The 17,381-nt window shown below is 44.8% G+C and overlaps 1 protein-coding gene across 4 annotated transcripts in view; it reads left to right on the top strand.

Moving 5' to 3' along the window:
- The window catches only part of LOC120393810 (butyrophilin subfamily 1 member A1-like), a 40,616-nt gene extending 29,167 nt beyond the window's left edge, over positions 1-11,449 (top strand). For all 4 annotated transcript variants that reach the window (XM_039518304.1, XM_039518302.1, XM_039518303.1 and 1 more), the window contains 3 exons: positions 9,447-9,467; positions 9,565-9,591; positions 10,579-11,449. In XM_039518304.1, coding sequence (XP_039374238.1) covers positions 9,447-9,467; positions 9,565-9,591; positions 10,579-11,081 — 551 coding nt within the window. In that variant the 3' untranslated portion in view covers positions 11,082-11,449. The remainder of the gene's footprint in view (positions 1-9,446; positions 9,468-9,564; positions 9,592-10,578) is intronic.
- Positions 11,450-17,381: the final 5,932 nt, after the last annotated feature.

Consider the following 17,381-nt stretch of genomic DNA (forward strand, 5'->3'; position numbering starts at 1 on the left):
TCGGCACAGACACGTTCTTGGTCCTGACCACATCTCGGTGCCCAGACATATATGCAGTACCAGTGGAGTCTCCCACAGCATCCATGACAGCTCCACTTCTTCCGAGTGACGATGAGGAGGATGAAGATGAAGATGACAAATTCTCCTCAGTCTCCTTGGAAGGCTCTCTGTCCCACCCAGAAATCTCTGCAGAACCATCTTACCACCATGAGAGACATGATCCATGCAGTTGGTACGGACACCCTTGGGTGCACCCATCAATGCCCTTTTCACTCCCTCAGTGACCATACGGGGACCCGTGGGCAGCCTACAGACTCCAGTTCTTGAGGGCCCCTAGTGTTGCTCATCAGGATAGGACAAGGCTGTAAATCAACATAGACTCATAGACTCATAGATTTTAAGGTCAGAAGGAACCATTATGATCATCTAGTCTGACCTCCTGTATAATTCAGGCCACAGAATCTCACCCATCCACTTCTATAACAAACCCCTAACCTATGTCTGAGTTACTGAAGTCCTCAAATTGTAGTTTGAAGACCTCAAGCTGCAGGGTTAAAGTCTCTTTTACCTGTAAAGGGTTAACAAGCTCAGTAACCTGACGAACACCTGATCAGAGGACCAATCAAGGGACAGGATAATTTCAAATATCTGTGGAGGGAAGTCTTTGTCTGTGTTCCTTGTTGGCTCTGTGTTCTCTCTTTGGCTTTAAGAGAGGCCAGACATATCTTCAAGTTCTCCAAGTTTTCCTGAAGTATTTTCTTCTATTCAGTCTAGTGTGTATTAGAAAAGCGGACTAGTCTTATAATTTAATTTCTGCATTTGCAATTGTGTGTTTGCTGAAGAATTCTTTATTTCTGTTTGCTGTTACTTTGATTATTCTGAGAAAGGAGGGGGGGAAAGCCTCTCCAGTTCTTATAAGTTAGACCCTGTAAATTTTTCCATCCTGGTATTACAGAGATAGTGTACTTTCTTTCTTTCTTTTAATAAAATCTTTTCTTTTAGAACTTGATTGATTTCTTCCCTTGTGTGGATTTTCAGGGGAAGGCGGGGGGAAAGTGAATCCCTCTTTGTTTTGATTCAAGGAATTTGAATCCAGGTATCTCTCCTAAGCACTAGGAGAGGGGAAGGGGGAAATGGGTTGTTTCCCTTTGTGTTGAGATTCAAGTTTGAATCTGTGTTCCCCAGGGAAAGTTTTGGGGGAACAGGGAGTGTGTCAGACACTTAAAACTTGACTGGTGGCAGCAAGAAGCAGATCTAAACTAGGATTTTAGTTTAGAGGAATCCATGTAGGTCCCCATCTTGTGGATGCTAAAGTTCCAAGTGGGGAATAAACCTATGACAGAAGACCTCAAGCTGCAGAGAATCTCCAGCAAGTGACCCGTGCCCCATGCTGCAGAGGAAGGTGAAAAACCTCCAGGGCTTCTGCCAATCTGCCCTGGAGGAAAATTCCTTCCCAACCCCAAATATGGCGATCAGCTAAACCCTGAGCATGTGGGCAAGACTCACCAGCCAGCACCCAGGAAAGAATTCTCTGTAGTAACTTAGATCCCAACCCATCTAACATCCCATCACAGACCACTGGGCATACTTACCTGCTGATAATCAAAGATCAATTGCCAAATTAATTGCCAAAATTAGGCTATCCCATCATACCTTCCCCTCCATAAACTTATCAAGCTTAGTCTTAAAGCCAGATATGTCTTTTGCCCCCACTACTCCTCTTGGAAGGCTGTTCCAGAACTTCACTCCTCTAATGGTTAGAAACATTCGTCTAATTTCAAGTCTAACCTTCCTAGTGTCCAGTTTATATCCATTTGTTCTTTTGTCCACATTGGTACTAAGCTTAAATAATTCCTCTCCCTCCCTAATATTTATCCCTCTGATATATTTATAAAGAGCAATCATATCCCCCCTCAGCCTTCTTTTGGTTAGGCTAAACAAGCCAAGCTCTTTGAGTCTCCTTTCATAAGATAGGTTTTCAATTCCTCGAATCATCTTAGTAGCTCTTCTCTGTACCTGTTCCAATTTGAATTCATCCTTCTTAAACATGAGAGACGAGAACGGCACACAGTATTCCAGATGAGGTCTCACCAGTGCCTTGTATAATGGTACTAGCACCTCCTTATCTTTGCTGGAAATACCTTGCCTGATGCATCCTAAAACCACATTAGATTTTAACAGCCATATCATATTGACGGCTCATAGTCATCCTGTGATCAACCAATACTCTGAGGTCCTTCTCCACCTCTGTTACTTCCAACTAATGTGTCCCCAATTTATAACTAAAATTCTTGTTATTAATCCCTAAATGCAGGACCTTGCACTTTTCACTATTAAATTTTATCCTATTCTTATTACTCCAGTTTACAAGGTCATCCAGATCTTCCTGTATGACATCCAGGTCCTTCTCTGTGTTAGCAATACCTCCCAGCCTTGTGTCATCCGCAAACTTTACTAGCACATACCCACTTTTTGTGCCAAGGTCAGTAATAAAAAGATTAAATAAGATTGGCCCCAAAACCGATCCCTGAGGAACTCCACTAGTAACCTCCTTCCAGCCTGACAATTCACCTTTCAGTATGACCCGTTGTAGTTTCCCCTTTAACCAGTTCCTTATCCACCTTTCAATTTTCATATTGATCCCCATCTTTTCCAATTTAACTAATAATTCCCCATGTGGAACCGTATCAAATACCTTACTGAAATCGAGGTAAATTAGATCCACTGCATTTCCTTTGTCTAAAAAACCTGTTTCCTTCTCAAAGAAGGAGATCAGGTTGGTTTGGCAAGATCTACCTTTTGTAAAACCATATCTACCTTTTGTAAAACTATGGCAGACAGCACCGTGTTAAAAAAACATCCTATGGCAAAAACTTAAAACAACTTGAAAATCATATTTTTAGGTCTCCCTGCAATTTAGGATTGCTAATTACCAAGCTCTTATGGTGAAATACAACCATATCAATTATTTTACATTAAACACCTTCACTGACCATCTCCCAGCAGCTTCAGGTGATCATTGCTGAGGGGCAGCTTCTTGCAAGGACATTGTTGCAGGCCCCTCTCTAAACACCGCTGGCACAGCTGCCTGCTTCATCTCAACAGCAGTGGGCATGTGGAGGGCTTCTTGGCTTCACCTTTCTGACTTTCCAAGGGAAGTCTAGTCTACTGTGGAGGTCCTTCCATTTGAAGGATCCAAATCATTCGCAGAAAAAATGAATGAATCCCTCCACAAACTAAAAGACTCTAGAGCCATGTCGTAGGTTTCACCCCCACTCCGGACTTTAGAGTATAGATATGAGGACCTGCATGTGAACCCCTAAGCTGAATTACCATCTTAGATCTGGTTTTGTTGCCACCACTCCCAAGTACTAACTCCCTTCCTTGGGTAGTCTTAAGAGACTTCTTCAAAAATTTCCTGGTGGACACCGATCCAACCTCTTGGAACTTAATACAAGGAGAATTTAACCATCCTCCTTCCTTTCCCTCACCAATTCCTGGTGAGTCCAGATCCAATCCCCTTACATCTTAACACAAGGAAAAATCAATCAGGTTCTTAAAAATAAGACTTTTAATTAAAGAAAAAAAAAGTAAAAGAAAAAAAACCTCTGGGAGCGATTAGCATACCAGCTACTCTCACAGACAACAGATTCAAAACACAGAGGATGTTCCCCTGGGCAAAAACTTAGTACACTAAAGAATTCCCAATTTGATTATTCCTCTAATTGCAAAAGACAAAGTCACAAAAGAAAATAAACATAAACCTATTTATTCTTTTCTAAAACTTACTACTCTGATAAGAGGCTGGTTCCTTGATCTTTTTCACTCCGGCCAAAACTGAAGCTGACTAAATGAAGGAAACTTCCCTCCTTCTTTTTGAAACGTCTTGTTCCCCCATTGGTTCCTCTGGTCAGGTGTCAGCTAGGCTAGGTGAACTTTTTAACCCTTTACAGGTAAAAGAGGCATTAACCCTTAACTACCTCTTTATGACAAGCCACTTTGCATTCACTGAGAATTTATGCAACTGCACAAAAAAGGAGATATAATAAATCACAGATGACAGACATCCCAGCCTCATAAATTTTCTCCTCCCCAGAGGCATTATGAACCCCAACAGAAAACACAATGAATAAATAGAAGATCAACTGCCCCACAATCATCAACATTACAGCCATCTACATCTATGAATGAATTCTGATGTGTTGTCTGAGGCCCCGAGTTACCACCCCCATTTTAATTTGCTGCAAAAACCCCAAAATCACCATTAGTTTGGCAACTGCCTTGCTCTTTTTCATCAAAACTGGGACCAAGTGGATTTTGGAGATTATCTCCACAGGATATTCGATCCATTTTACCTCCCTCACTCCTGCCTACCCCCCACCCCAGCCCTCCTCAGGAACCCGTCTCATGAGCAGCTTTTACATCAGGAAACAAGCTATCTTCTGAACATAAGGTTCTATAGAACCAGTTCCTACTCAACACAGAGGGAAGGGCTTCAACTCCAAGTACTTCCAGATACTGAAAAAGAATGGTGATTGGAGACACATTCTGGATCTAAGATCACTCAACAAATTTGTAAAGATACAGTGCTTCAAGAAGGTTACTTTGGCAGCAGTAATCCCATCTCTGGACCATAGGAACTCGTTCTCGACCCTTGACCTACAAGATGCTTATTTCCATATCGCGATCCACAGAAGGTTTCTAGTATTCACTCTGGGACAAGACCACTTTCATTGTCTGCACTCAGAGTGTTCTCAAAGGTCCTTCCTGTGGTTGCAGTGCTCCTTCGCAAACAAAGAGTGATAATATTCCTGTATCTGGATGATTGCCTGCTCAAGGCATGCTCCTTTGATGATGCTTTGACACCCTCACAAAAGACTGTGGACCTATTTCTCCAACTGTCTCTAAAAGTAGACATTCAAAAGACCATATTAACTCAAGTATAACATCTGGAATTCATAAGGGCCTACCTAGATGCAGCAGACGCCAAAGCCTTCCTCCCCTTATGCAGGTTCAACACTATAGACAACTTAATCTTGACCACCCTCAGACCTTGGTCAGAATTGGTCTTCAACTACTGGGACACATGGTAGCAGCCACCTTTGTAATAAATCACATGAGACTCCACAAGTACTGCCTTCAGTGATGGTTCAGCACAGTATACATACCAGGCACACACAGTATAAACAAACTTCTATTGATGCCCTCAACAGTCAAAAACTCCCTTGACCAGTGGAAATATCCTCAGAATGTCTGCTCAGGAGTTCCCTTCACTCAACCACCCTCAAACTCTGAACAAAGACTCTCTAGATGGATTTCAGACTCCATTACCCATTGCTATCACACTTATGGCATTCAACCTTCCTGTACAGGTCAAACTCACTCCAGGAGATCTCTCTCTACTTACACCACCTTACTCAAGAATGTTCCAGTCACAGACATGTGCAGAGCAGAAACTTGGACATCTGCTCACCCATTTGCTGAACATCATGTAGTCACCCACAACTCAGCAAAAGCACCTTAAAAGTGTGGTGGGGGGGCACAGGTCCCTGAACTGTGGTTCCACCCCACATGCCATGCCCCCCCCCGAGGCACCGCCCCTGCCCCTTCTTCCTGTGCTCACGCCACCCATTCCCCCCAAGGCCCTGTCCTCACACTACCTCATCTCCCCAAGCCCCTGACCTTGCACCAACCCTTCCCCCAAAACCCCAATTTGACCCCTCCTTCCCCACAAGACCTTGCTTGCGGCTCACTCCTATCCCCCCACACTTGACCTTACAGCTGCCAAAAAGTTGAGGGAGGGCCTAACCCCTTGATCCCCCCTGTTCCGGCACCCCTGCATCCGGTGCTATATTTTATTCCAGTGTCTGATGCTCAGTACTAGACTCGACTCTGAAACTCCACCCCTCCATTAAGGGTACTGCTGCAGCGTTGCTGAGAGCAGAGCAACCATAGAGACACCACTGAAAGAAGACGAAAGGGTTACTCACCTTGTGCCGTAACTGTGGTTCTTTGAGAGGTGTGTCCCTGTGGGTGATCCACTACTTGCCTCCTTCCCCTCTGTTTTGGTGCTCTTACCTATGAGCTCTGTGGTAGAGAAGGAACCGGGGGCAGTTTGTTTGCACAGCACTATATTGACCTAATGCAGGGCACAAGATGGGGAGAGTGTATGTGTGGGCCAAACAGAAACTGCTACCTAAAATCTCTGATTTGAGGCCCAGGGGTATGAATACACAGAGTGGAGTACACAGAGGGACACATCTCGAGGATCTGCAGTTACTGCACAAGGTGAGTAACCCTTTCTTATCCCATTTTACACTCAGGGAACTGAGGCCCAGAGATCAGGGCCCCAATTCAGCTAGAATCAGGCTTAATTTTAAGCGTGTGAATAATCCCATTATTATAAGTCAGTCTTTCACTGTCAGGCATTTTTTCCAGCCCTCAATTAATTTTTGTGGCTCTTTTCTGCATCCCTTCCAGTTTTTCAACGTCTTTTCTTCAAATGAGGTCAGCCAGTTGTTCAGGCAACCCCACAGCCAGGTGCACTGGCTGCCAGCCACTGCTGGAGTGGCTCAGGGCAGCTGGTCCCAGGGACCACCTGAGCAATGGTCCCTTGGGCAGCCAGAGCAGCTGCTGCTCAGTGGCCCCTGGCAGCTGGTGCCACTGGTCATGCTCCCCCTCCAGTAGTGGCCCCCCTAAGATTTATTTAGGGGTACTTATAGTATGTCTAATGGCCTCTTCTATCTCTCGCTCTGTGATAGGCCCTTGTTCTACCTCCATCTGAAAACTTGTTTCCTCTATTTCAACTACCTCTTCAGGATTTGGTCTATTTAGAGTCTCTCTAAAATGCTCTGCCCATCGACTAATTTGTTCTTTCTCTTCTATCAATATTCTCCCATCCTTTCCTCTAACCACTGTTGACCTATCGCCAGTCCATTCTCAAGACATAAATCTACAAATGACCATTATCATTTCTCTCTCCAACTCCTTCCCGCCCCATACATGCTTCATACCTGTTGTTATTGGAACCGACTTTAGCCTTGAAGTCGCCCATCAAAATCAGGGATGTCGTGGCATGGGGTCTTAAGTATCTCTTCCTGAAGTCTGATATAGAACAAGTCTTTTTCCTCTTCCTCGGCTTGTTCAGTAGGTGCATAACATTGGATGATGGTGGTCTTCGCATATCTGGAGAAGAATCTCGCTCTTATTATTCTGGAGGTAACAGGACTCCATCCTAACAAACTCTTTCTCATCTGTTTGTCGACAAGGATGCCCACCCCTTCATGGTGATATCCATCTGTGCGTCCTGAATAAAAAATTGTCTCACCAGAGTCCAGTGTTAACATACCAGTGTCCGTCCACCTCATCTCACTGATCCCAAGGATGTTAATACCATATTTTCTCATTTCCTTTGTTACTAATGCTGTTCTCCCTGTTTCATACATTGTTCGAACATTCCATACCGCTATCTTTATTTGTTTTTTGGGTTTAACCAGAGACTCCATCGAAACAGGGACTTCCTTTCGGCTTTGATCCCTGTTTGTCATATTTGGCATCTCTGGCTGGCTACCCACGATTTTGTGAATTTCTGGAGATTTGATTGACGTTTGAAGAGGCCATTAGACAGACAAAAGAAAATAGGGCACCAGGCGAAGATAGAATAACCGCAGAAATGCTAAATCCGACCTGAATATGAGTGCCGGGATTCTAGAGGAGCTATTCAACAAGGCATGGGAAGAAGAGAAAGTACCTGAAGCCTGGAAGAAAGGTATCATTGTGAAATTACCAAAGAAGGGTGATTTGTCTTTGTGTGATAACTGGAGAGGTATAAACCTGTTATCAGTGCTCGGGAAGGTTTTCTGCAGAGTCCTGTTACAGAGAATAAGACAAGCAGTAGAAGAGATCCTGAGGGAAGAACAAACAGGATTTAGGAGTGGGAGAGGATGCGTTGATCAGATATTTGTATTACGTATGATAATGGAACAATCCCTTGAATGGAACTCGACACTGTTCATTAACTACCTTGATTTCGAGAAGGCATTTGATAGCGTCCACCATCCATCTCTCTGGAATATCCTAAAAACATATGGATTCCCTCCGAAAGTTATTAACATCCTCAAAGATATGTATGCCGATAATAAGTGTTGTGTTCGCCATGAAGGACAGCGGAGCGAGTGGTTCCATGTGAGAACGGGAGTTAGACAAGGATGTGTTATTTCGCCCATCCTATTTCTTGTGGTTATAGACTGGGTGATGCGGAAAGCCACCGAAGATAGGCCAAGAGGGATCGCATGGGGACCCTCTGGTCATATTGAAGATTGTGACTTTGCGGATGACATCGCCCTGATTTCAAGCTCTCAGATGGACCTCCAAGAGAAGACTGATAGAGTAGGTAGAGCAGCAAGGTGCGTGGGACTTAATATCCACACCGGTAAGAGCAAAACAATGAAAGTAAAAACAGCCAGCTCGACGAAGACTGTAGTATGTGACGTACAATTGGAGGAGGTGAACAATTTTAAATATCTTGGTAGTTACATATCAGCTGATGGTAATATTCAGAAGGAGATATCTACGAGAATTGGTCTTGCAGCAACTGCATTCTATAGACTTCAGAACATTTGGAGGTCGGCTTAGGCGAATTCTTAACATACACTGGCCTCAGCATATCACCAATGTTGAAGTGAGCCGATTAACGGGCATTAACAACATAGTGGATGAAGCCAAACAACGAAGATGGAGATGGTTGGGGCATGTGTTGAGAATGGGTGCTAATAGACACCCTCATATTGCCCTACGATGGACACCACAAGGAAGAAGGAGGAGAGGTAGACCATTGGGGACGTGGCGAAGGACCATTGAAGAGGAAATGAAAGGCATGGGAATGAAGTGGGATGAAATTTGCTGCCTCGCTCAAGAACGAAATGAATGGAGGAGAATGGTTGACGCCTTATGCTCCACTGGGAGTGAATAAGAGGAAGAAGAAGAAGACGACTTATAGTATAAGTTATGAACTGGTCACAGTGAATTTTTTGTTTATTGCCCGTGACCTGTCCACAACTTTATCTAAAAATAACTGTGACTAAATCATAGCCTCATGCATGGTACAGGGGTGACTGAGTGAAGGTTTAAGGTCTGTGATATACTGGAGGTCAGACTACAATCCTTCTGGCCTTAAACTCTGTGAATCTATGAGTTTCTGTAAAAACTACACCACAGGTGAGCCTGGCTAGGGCAGGGCCATGGGAGCCCAGCGAGGGTCAGATGCCAAGAAGGGGTGTGTGATCCATGGAGAGATCTATGAGGATGGAACTAAGGCCAGGAGACCTGGGCATAAAGAGGCCAGCAAAGAGCACAGTGGAGAGGGCAAAATGGGCCTTTAAAGGCACATTCCCTAACCCAGGAGCTGTTGTAGAACTCACTGCATATTCATGTCTCTTTGTTTGCAGAGAAATCCCTGCCTGAACTTGGTAAGTGCCATGTGCCTCCTTTCCCGCATATGACATTGTGTCCTATGCCAGCAGGCATGCTCTGGGGACTGCTCACCTCTTGTGTGTTTGATTTCAGGCTGGAGTAAAGTCAGCAAAAATTCAGGTAAGTGAAGCTGGTATTTTAATGACAGATACACACACATGCGCACACACACACACACACACACACACCACTCTGCTGCCCACAGATGCACACATGCCAGAAGTCACAGGGAAAGAGCAGTATGATCAGCAAAAATGCCAGATTCGTCCTCAGTTTCCTTGCATGAAACAAATGCTCACACTTAACTATGGAGTCACGAGTGCTCCAGTGTAATTGCAATACCTCAGAGTGCTCCTGAGGCCGGGAACTTACCCGCTGTCAGTTCAGGGGGGTAGGTGCTGACAGAAGTTGGTAATTATGGTTCAGAGTTGGGGTTTTACTGGACACACATGGTGAATTCTCATGTATTGTGTTGTTAATTGACTTCATGAATTAGAAGAGTTCTAGGAAACTGTAAATTACCTTAACTGGCTGTGGGTAATTGTCTTAATGCTTTTTGGACTCTGGTGAAATCTCTGTTTTTACAGAGCTGTCAATCAGTAGCTCTTTGGCCAATTCACTTCAAATTTGGTAGAAAAATTCTACGTCAGACCCAGACCAAATCTACCAAATTTGAGCCTGATACGACTCTGTGGGTGTTAGAATAGAGGGCTCCCAACTCAGGTGTAGATTGGAGACTCAGTTGTGGTGTTAGCTGTGGAGATGTGGGAGCGGCCCCACAGCACAGATTTTGTGGTAGGTGACTACTGAGTTAATTTAATGGATGAAATGATGACCGTGTGTGTAACACCTGTGCTCACTCCTCACAGTGCCCTCGGTAGAGGTTACAGACAGGCCCAATGGAAGCTAGAGGCATTTCCAGCTCTTTCAGGGGAATCATTTGCCCCTAGTGCCTGGGAGGAGCGCTGCAGTGAAATGCAGAGAAGCAGGTCCCCAGGAGGTAGAGGCTGGAAATCAGTGTCCTAGCTAAGTAAAGCTGGGGGGTAGGATGGGAAACAGCCCCTATGGGTTGGGCTCTGCCCCTGATGCTCTGCCACATCTCTGCAGCGATGGTGATTCTGGATCCGGACACGGCTCACCCCAGCCTCCTGGTCTATGAGAATCAGCGATCTGTGAAATGGAGGGACCTGTGGCAGGATGTGCCTGACAACCCTGAGAGATTTGACTGTGAAACCTGCGTGCTGGGATTGGAAGGGTTCACCTCGGGGCAACACTACTGGGAGGTAGCCTTTGAAGGTGGTAGGACCTGGGCTGTGGGGGTGGCCAGAGAGTCTGTCAGGAGGAAAGGCTGGATCAACTTTTCTCCTGAGGAGATGATCTGGGCCATGGATCAGTGTGGGGGCCATTTCCGGGCTTGCACTTCCCCGAATATCCTCCTGCCCCTGACTGTGAGCCCCGGGAGGATCGGGGTGTATCTAGACTATGAGCAGGGCCGGGTGTCATTTTATCAACCTGGTATGGAGGCCCCAATCTACATTTTCACAACCTCTTTCACTGGGAAGCTCCACCCTTTCTTCTGGGTGTACTCCCCAATCACTCTGTGTCCCTGAGATATGGCATGGGGGGGGATAGCACCTCTCATTGGGGCCCAGCCCTGCCCATGTGAGTCTGGCTGTTCATTGCACTGAGCTCACACAGAGGTGGCTTGAAGCCACTTTGCTTTTCAGTGTTAAAGTGGCTAGTAACTCCTGAGGATGTGGCTGCTTCCGGCTGAAGGCATGTGCAACATGGCAGCAGTACACTAAAGATGTGCAGTGTATGGATACCAAATGCATCATTCCTTCTTTTCTTTGTATATGCACAGCTCTAATGCAATTGGTCTGGCAGTAAGGATTGCTCATTGGATGAGTATTTATGCTAATCAGTACATGAACACTAGAACTGGCTGGAAAATACATTTTAACATTAAATAAAAATATCAAAGAAGTGTTTGTTTTGTTGTTTTTCTGAAATGGGCAAATTTTTCATTTTTCAAAATTTCACATTACCTATTTTTTATTCTCAACATTTGGGATTTTACAAAATGAATATTTTCACTTTTGAAAATGCTACCATGTGATTAAGCTGAGGGCTCAAAATTGGCAAAGCAGAAGGAATCGTGATATTATGGTGATGAGTAAGAAGCAACATAGAATAGAACCCAAAAAACAATACATAATAAGATCCTCCCCTCCCCAAATAAAAGGTTTAGTTGCAAATTTTGTAGTAATGCAAAAATCTCAAGAAAATCCAAACATTTTCACACAAAAAATCTGTTTTTCAAAACTGGCCAAATTTCCTCAAAATACTTTTTTAATTAAAATATTTGTTCAGCTCTAATTAACACCTGTAATTGCATATAACAATGAATGTTTCCTAGTTCTTAGTTCTGTAATTTCTGAACTGACCATCATAGATAAGTGGAAGTCAGGTCACAAGGAGTAAGAACATGTGTCAAACTATGTCCTGAAATATCACATTGTCCACAATGGATAAAAGGCTCCAAGAAAGCTGATTCCTAACCAGTAACCATGTTCTGTGACAATATTGGTGAACAAAATGGAGTCAGAGGAATGGAGGGAGCTCCAGTTCTCTAGATGAGTGTTGTACCTTTGTTGCCAAGAAGGCTAACAGCATTTTGGGCTGTATAAGTAGGGGCATTGCCAGCAGATCGAGGGATGTGATCATTCCCCTCTATTCGACATTGGTGAGGCCTCATCTGGAGTACTGTGTCCAGTTTTGGGCCCCACACTACAAGAAGGATGTGGAAAAATTGGAGAGAGTCCAGCGGAGGGCAAGGAAAATGATATGGGGGCTGGAGCACATGACTTATGAGGAGAGGCTGAGGGAACTGGGATTGTTTAGTCTGAAGAAGAGAAGAATGAGGGGGGATTTGATAGCTGCTTTCAACTACCTGAAAGGGGGTTCCAGAGAGGATGGATCTAGACTGTTCTCAGTGGTACCAGATGACAGAAAAAGGAGTAATGGTCTCAAGTTGCAGTGGGGGAGTGTAAGGGTGTGGACTCACCCCTGCGGCGCCTCCTGCTGGTCATCCTCAGGAATTACCTCATTTTCCAGCCAGGAGCACCCTCTGCAGGCTGGTGATCCTCCTTACCGCTGCTGGCCCGTGTCCCTCCCAGGACCCCCGGTGCCCCTTTAACTGGGTGCTGCCCCCTGGCAGTATCCCCACAGTCTGGGCCTCCCCCTCCCAGGAGAACTCCCACCCACTATCCTCACTTTGCCTCAGTCTTGGCTACAGCCCAGTCTCCATCTAGGCTCGTTCACTGGGGTTGACTGCAGTGTGAGCCACTCATTACAGGAAATGGGGAGTTGGACCTGCTGCCTCTGGCTACCCCAACCCCCACCACCACCACTGCCCCCTCCACTACCCCCGCAGGCTGCTTACCATCAGCCCCAGCTCCTACCTCTGTGCTGGGAGAGAAGCTGAGCCCTGCTTAGGGGGCAGGGCTTCTCTGCTTAGGGGTCCTATAAAGGTAGCCAGCCAGTCAGGCAGCGGCATAGACAGCTGCAGCGGCACAGCAGCCAGCAAACAGAGCTGTAAACAGGGGAGTTTCAGTGGGAGTTGACAGGGGGAGGTTGTGGGGGAGACTTAGAGACCTAGGCAGAGGAACTGACAGGCTAGTGAAGGGAGTGGGTGGTGTTCTGCCAGTGTTCTGGGGCCTGTTGGGGGTTTGTTTTGGTTTGTGTTTCCTGGACTAACAGGTGTTAGGTGGGAAGGCTATGACTGATACAGAGGCAGCAGTGAAAGACACGATGAGGATGACTGGATGTGGAAGCTGCGGCATGTACATGATCTTGGAGGGAGTACCTGAAAAGAGTTTCGTCTGCATGAAGTGTCGCCTGATAGAGCTGATGGAAGAAAAGATCCGAGGACTGGAGTTGCTGGTGGAAACTCTGGTCAAGTTTAGAAGGGAGTTGGAGTGGATGATGGAGCAAAGACATGAGGAGGCTGAAGGGATAATTTCAGACTTGCAGATGGAAGCAGGACCAAAGAATTCTGAGGGGAGACTGCTGGGTGAGGAAAGTGGACGGTGGAAGCATGTGACTAAGAGAACCAGGCAGAGGAAAAGACAGGCCAGTGAAGGAGAAATAGAGCTCAGGAACAGGTCTGCAGAGTTGGAAAATGAAGAAGGGGCACAGCAGGTGGTCACTGAAGGTGAGAGGGCAAGGAAAAAGAGAAGAGCAGCTAGTCCTACAGGAAGCGGAGAAGAGTCAATGGAGACAACACCAAACATGAGCCCCAGGAGGATACGGGAAGGGTTGTGGAGGATTGCAAGGGACAATAGCAATCGAGAGGACTTGCAGCCAGTGGGAGCAGGGGATAGACCGGAGAATCACACTGTCACCAGGAAAAGGCAGGTCTACGTGATTGGAGACTCCTTACTGAGAAGAATAGACAGGCCTGTAACTAGAGCAGATCCGGAGAACAGAAGGGTGGGCTGTCTGCCGGGCGCTAAGATACGGGATGTGGACCTGAGGTTGAAAAGGATCCTAACAGGAGCGGGAAAGAATCCGCTGATTGTCCTTTATGTGGGAACGAATGATACGGCTAGATTCTCGCTGGAACGTATCAAGGGAGACTATGCCAGACTGGGGAAGACGCTTAAGGAAATTGAAGCTCAAGTGATCTTCAGTGGGATTCTCCCTGTTCCTAGAGAAGGGCAACAAAGATGTGACAAGATTATGGTGATCAACAGATGGCTCAGGCAGTGGTGCTATAAGGAGGGCTTTGGGATGTACGGCCACTGGGAAGCATTCATGGACAGAGGACTGTTCTCTCGGGATGGATTTCACCTGAGTAAGGAGGGAAATAGGCTTCTAGGATGGAGGCTCACCCAACTGATTAAGAGAGCTTTAAACTAGGAATTTGGGGGAGATGGTTGGGAGATGTCCAGGTAATCTCCACACCGGAATTTAACATTGAGAGGGAAGAAAACAAAGTAAGAGAAGATACAGCCGTGGGCAGGAGAATGGACATAAGGAGGAAGGGTAGTGTAGATACCAGTTTAATAGGTGATACTGGTGGTAGAATGTCTGTCTGTGCCTAACCGGGTAAAGAATGTCAGTGAAGCCAAACGGCAAAAATTAAGATGTCTGTACACTAATGCGAGGAGCCTAGGAAACAAAATGGAGGAACTAGAGCTACTGGTGCAGGAAGTGAAACCGGATATTATAGGGATAACAGAAACATGGTGGAATAGTAGTCATGACTGGAGTACAGGTATTGAAGGCTATGTGCTGTTTAGGAAAGACAGAAATAAAGGCAAAGGTGGTGGAGCAGCATTGTATATCAATGATGAGGTAGACTGTAAAGAAATAAGAAGGGATAAGACAGAGTCTGTCTGGGCAAAAATCACATTGGGAAAGAAAGCTACTAGAGCCTCCCCTTAGATAGTGCTTGGGGTGTGCTACAGACCGCTGGAATCTGATTTGGATATGGATAGAGACCTCTTTAATGTTTTTAATGAAGTGAACACTAATGGGAATTGTGTGATCATGGGAAACTTTAACTTCCCAGATATAGACTGGAGGACAAGTGCTAGTAACAATAATAGGGCTCAGATTTTTCTGGATGTGATAGCTGATGGATTCCTTCACCAAATAGTTGAAGAACCAACAAGAGGGGATGCCATTTTAGATTTGGGTTTGGTGAACAGTGAGGACCTCATAGAAGAAATGGTTGAAGGGGACAACCTTGGTTCAAGTGATCATGAGCTAATTCAGTTCAAACTAGATGGAAGGATAAACAAAAATAGATCTTTGCCTTTTTATTTCAAAAGGGCTAACTTTAAAGAATTAAGGAAATTAGTTAGGGAAGTGGATTGGACTGAAGAACTTGTGGATCTAAAGGCAGAGGAGGTCTGGAATTACTTCAAGTCAAAGTTGCAGAAACTATCAGAAGCCTGCATCCCAAGAAAGGGGAAAAAATCATAGGCAGGAGTTGTAGACCAAGCTGGATGAGCAAGCATCTCAGAGAGGTGATTAAGAAAAAGCAGAAAGCTTACAAGGAGTGGAATATGGGTGGGATTAGCAATGAAAGGTACCTTATTGAGGTCAGAACATGTAGGGATGAAGTGAGAAAGGCTAAAAGCCATGTAGAGTTGGACCTTGCAAAGGGAATAAAAACCAATAGTAAAAGGTTCTATAGCCATATAAATAAGAAGAAAACAAAGAGAGAAGAAGTGGGACCGCTAAACACTGAGGATGGAATGGAGGTTAAAGATCATCTAGGCATGGCCCAATATCTAAATAAATACTTTGCCTCAGTCTTTAATGAGGCTAATGAGGAGTTTACGGATAATGGAAGGATGACAAATGGGAATGAGGATATGAAGGTAGATATTACCACATCCAAGGTAGAAGCCAAACTCGAACAGCTTAATGGAACAAAATCGGAGGGCCCAGATAATCTTCATCGAAGAATATTAAAGGAACTGGCACATGAAATTGCAAGCCCATTAGCAAGAATTTTTAATGAATCAGTCAACTCAGGGTTGTACCGTACGACTGGAGAATTGCTAACGTAGTTCCTATTTTTAAGAAAGGGAAAAAAAGTGATCCGAGTAACTATAGGCCTGTTAGTTTGACATCTGTAGTATGTAAGGTCTTGGAAAAAAATTTGAAGGAGAAAGTAGTTAAGGACATTGAGGTCAATGGTAATTGGGACAAAATACAACATGGTTTTACAAAAGGTAGATCGTGCCAAACCAACCTGATCTCCTTCTTTGAGAAGGTAACAGATTTTGTAGACAAAGGAAATGCAGTGGATCTAATTTACCTCGATTTCAGTAAGGCATTTCACACAGTTCCACATGGGGAATTATTAGTTAAATTGGAAAAGATGGGGATCAATATGAAAATTGAAAGGTGGATAAGGAACTGGTTAAAGGGGAGACTACAACGGGTCATACTGAAAGGTGAACTGTCAGGGTGGAAGGAGGTTACTAGTGGAGTTCCTCAGGAATCAGTTTTGGGACCAATCTTATTTAACCTTTTTATTACTGACCTTGGCACAAAAAGCCGGAATATGCTAATAAAGTTTGCGGATGACACAAAGCTGGGAGGTATTGCTAACACAGAGAAGGACCGGGATATCATACAGGAAGATCTGGATGACCTTGTAAACTGGAGTAATAGGAATAGGATGAAATTTAATAGTGAAAAGTGCAAGGTCCTGCATTTAGGGGTTAATAACAAGAATTTTAGTTATAAACTGGGGACACATCAGTTGGAAGTAACAGAGGAGGAGAAGGACCTCGGAGTATTGGTTGATCACAGGATGACTATGAGCCGCCAATGTGATATGGCCGTTAAAAAAGTCAATACAGTTTTAGGATGCATCAGGTGAGGTATTTCCAGCAAAGATAAGGAGGTGTTAGTACCGTTATATAAGGCACTGGTGAGACCTCATCTGGAATACTGTGTGCAGTTCTTGTCTCCCATGTTTAAGAAGGATGAATTCAAACTGGAACAGGTTCAGAGACGGGCTACTAGGATGATCCGAGGACTGGAAAACCTGTCTTATGAAAGGAGACTCAAAGAGCTCGGCTTATTTAGCCTATCCAAAAGAAGGTTGAGCGGGGATATGATTGCTCTTTATAAATATATCAGAGGGATTAATATTAGGGAGGGAGAGGAATTATTTAAACTTAATACCAATGTGGACAAAAGAACAAATGGATATAAACTGGACACTAGGAAGTTTAGACTTAAAATTAGATGAAGGTTTCTAACCATTAGAGGAGTGAAGTTCTGGAACAGCCTTCCAAGGGGAGTAGTGGGGGCAAAAGACATATCTGGCATTAAGACTAAGCTTGATAAGTTTATGGAGGGGATGGTATGATGGGATA

The sequence above is a fragment of the Mauremys reevesii genome, unplaced genomic scaffold (assembly GCF_016161935.1).
Source record: "Mauremys reevesii isolate NIE-2019 unplaced genomic scaffold, ASM1616193v1 Contig32, whole genome shotgun sequence".
NCBI lineage: Eukaryota > Metazoa > Chordata > Testudines > Geoemydidae > Mauremys > Mauremys reevesii.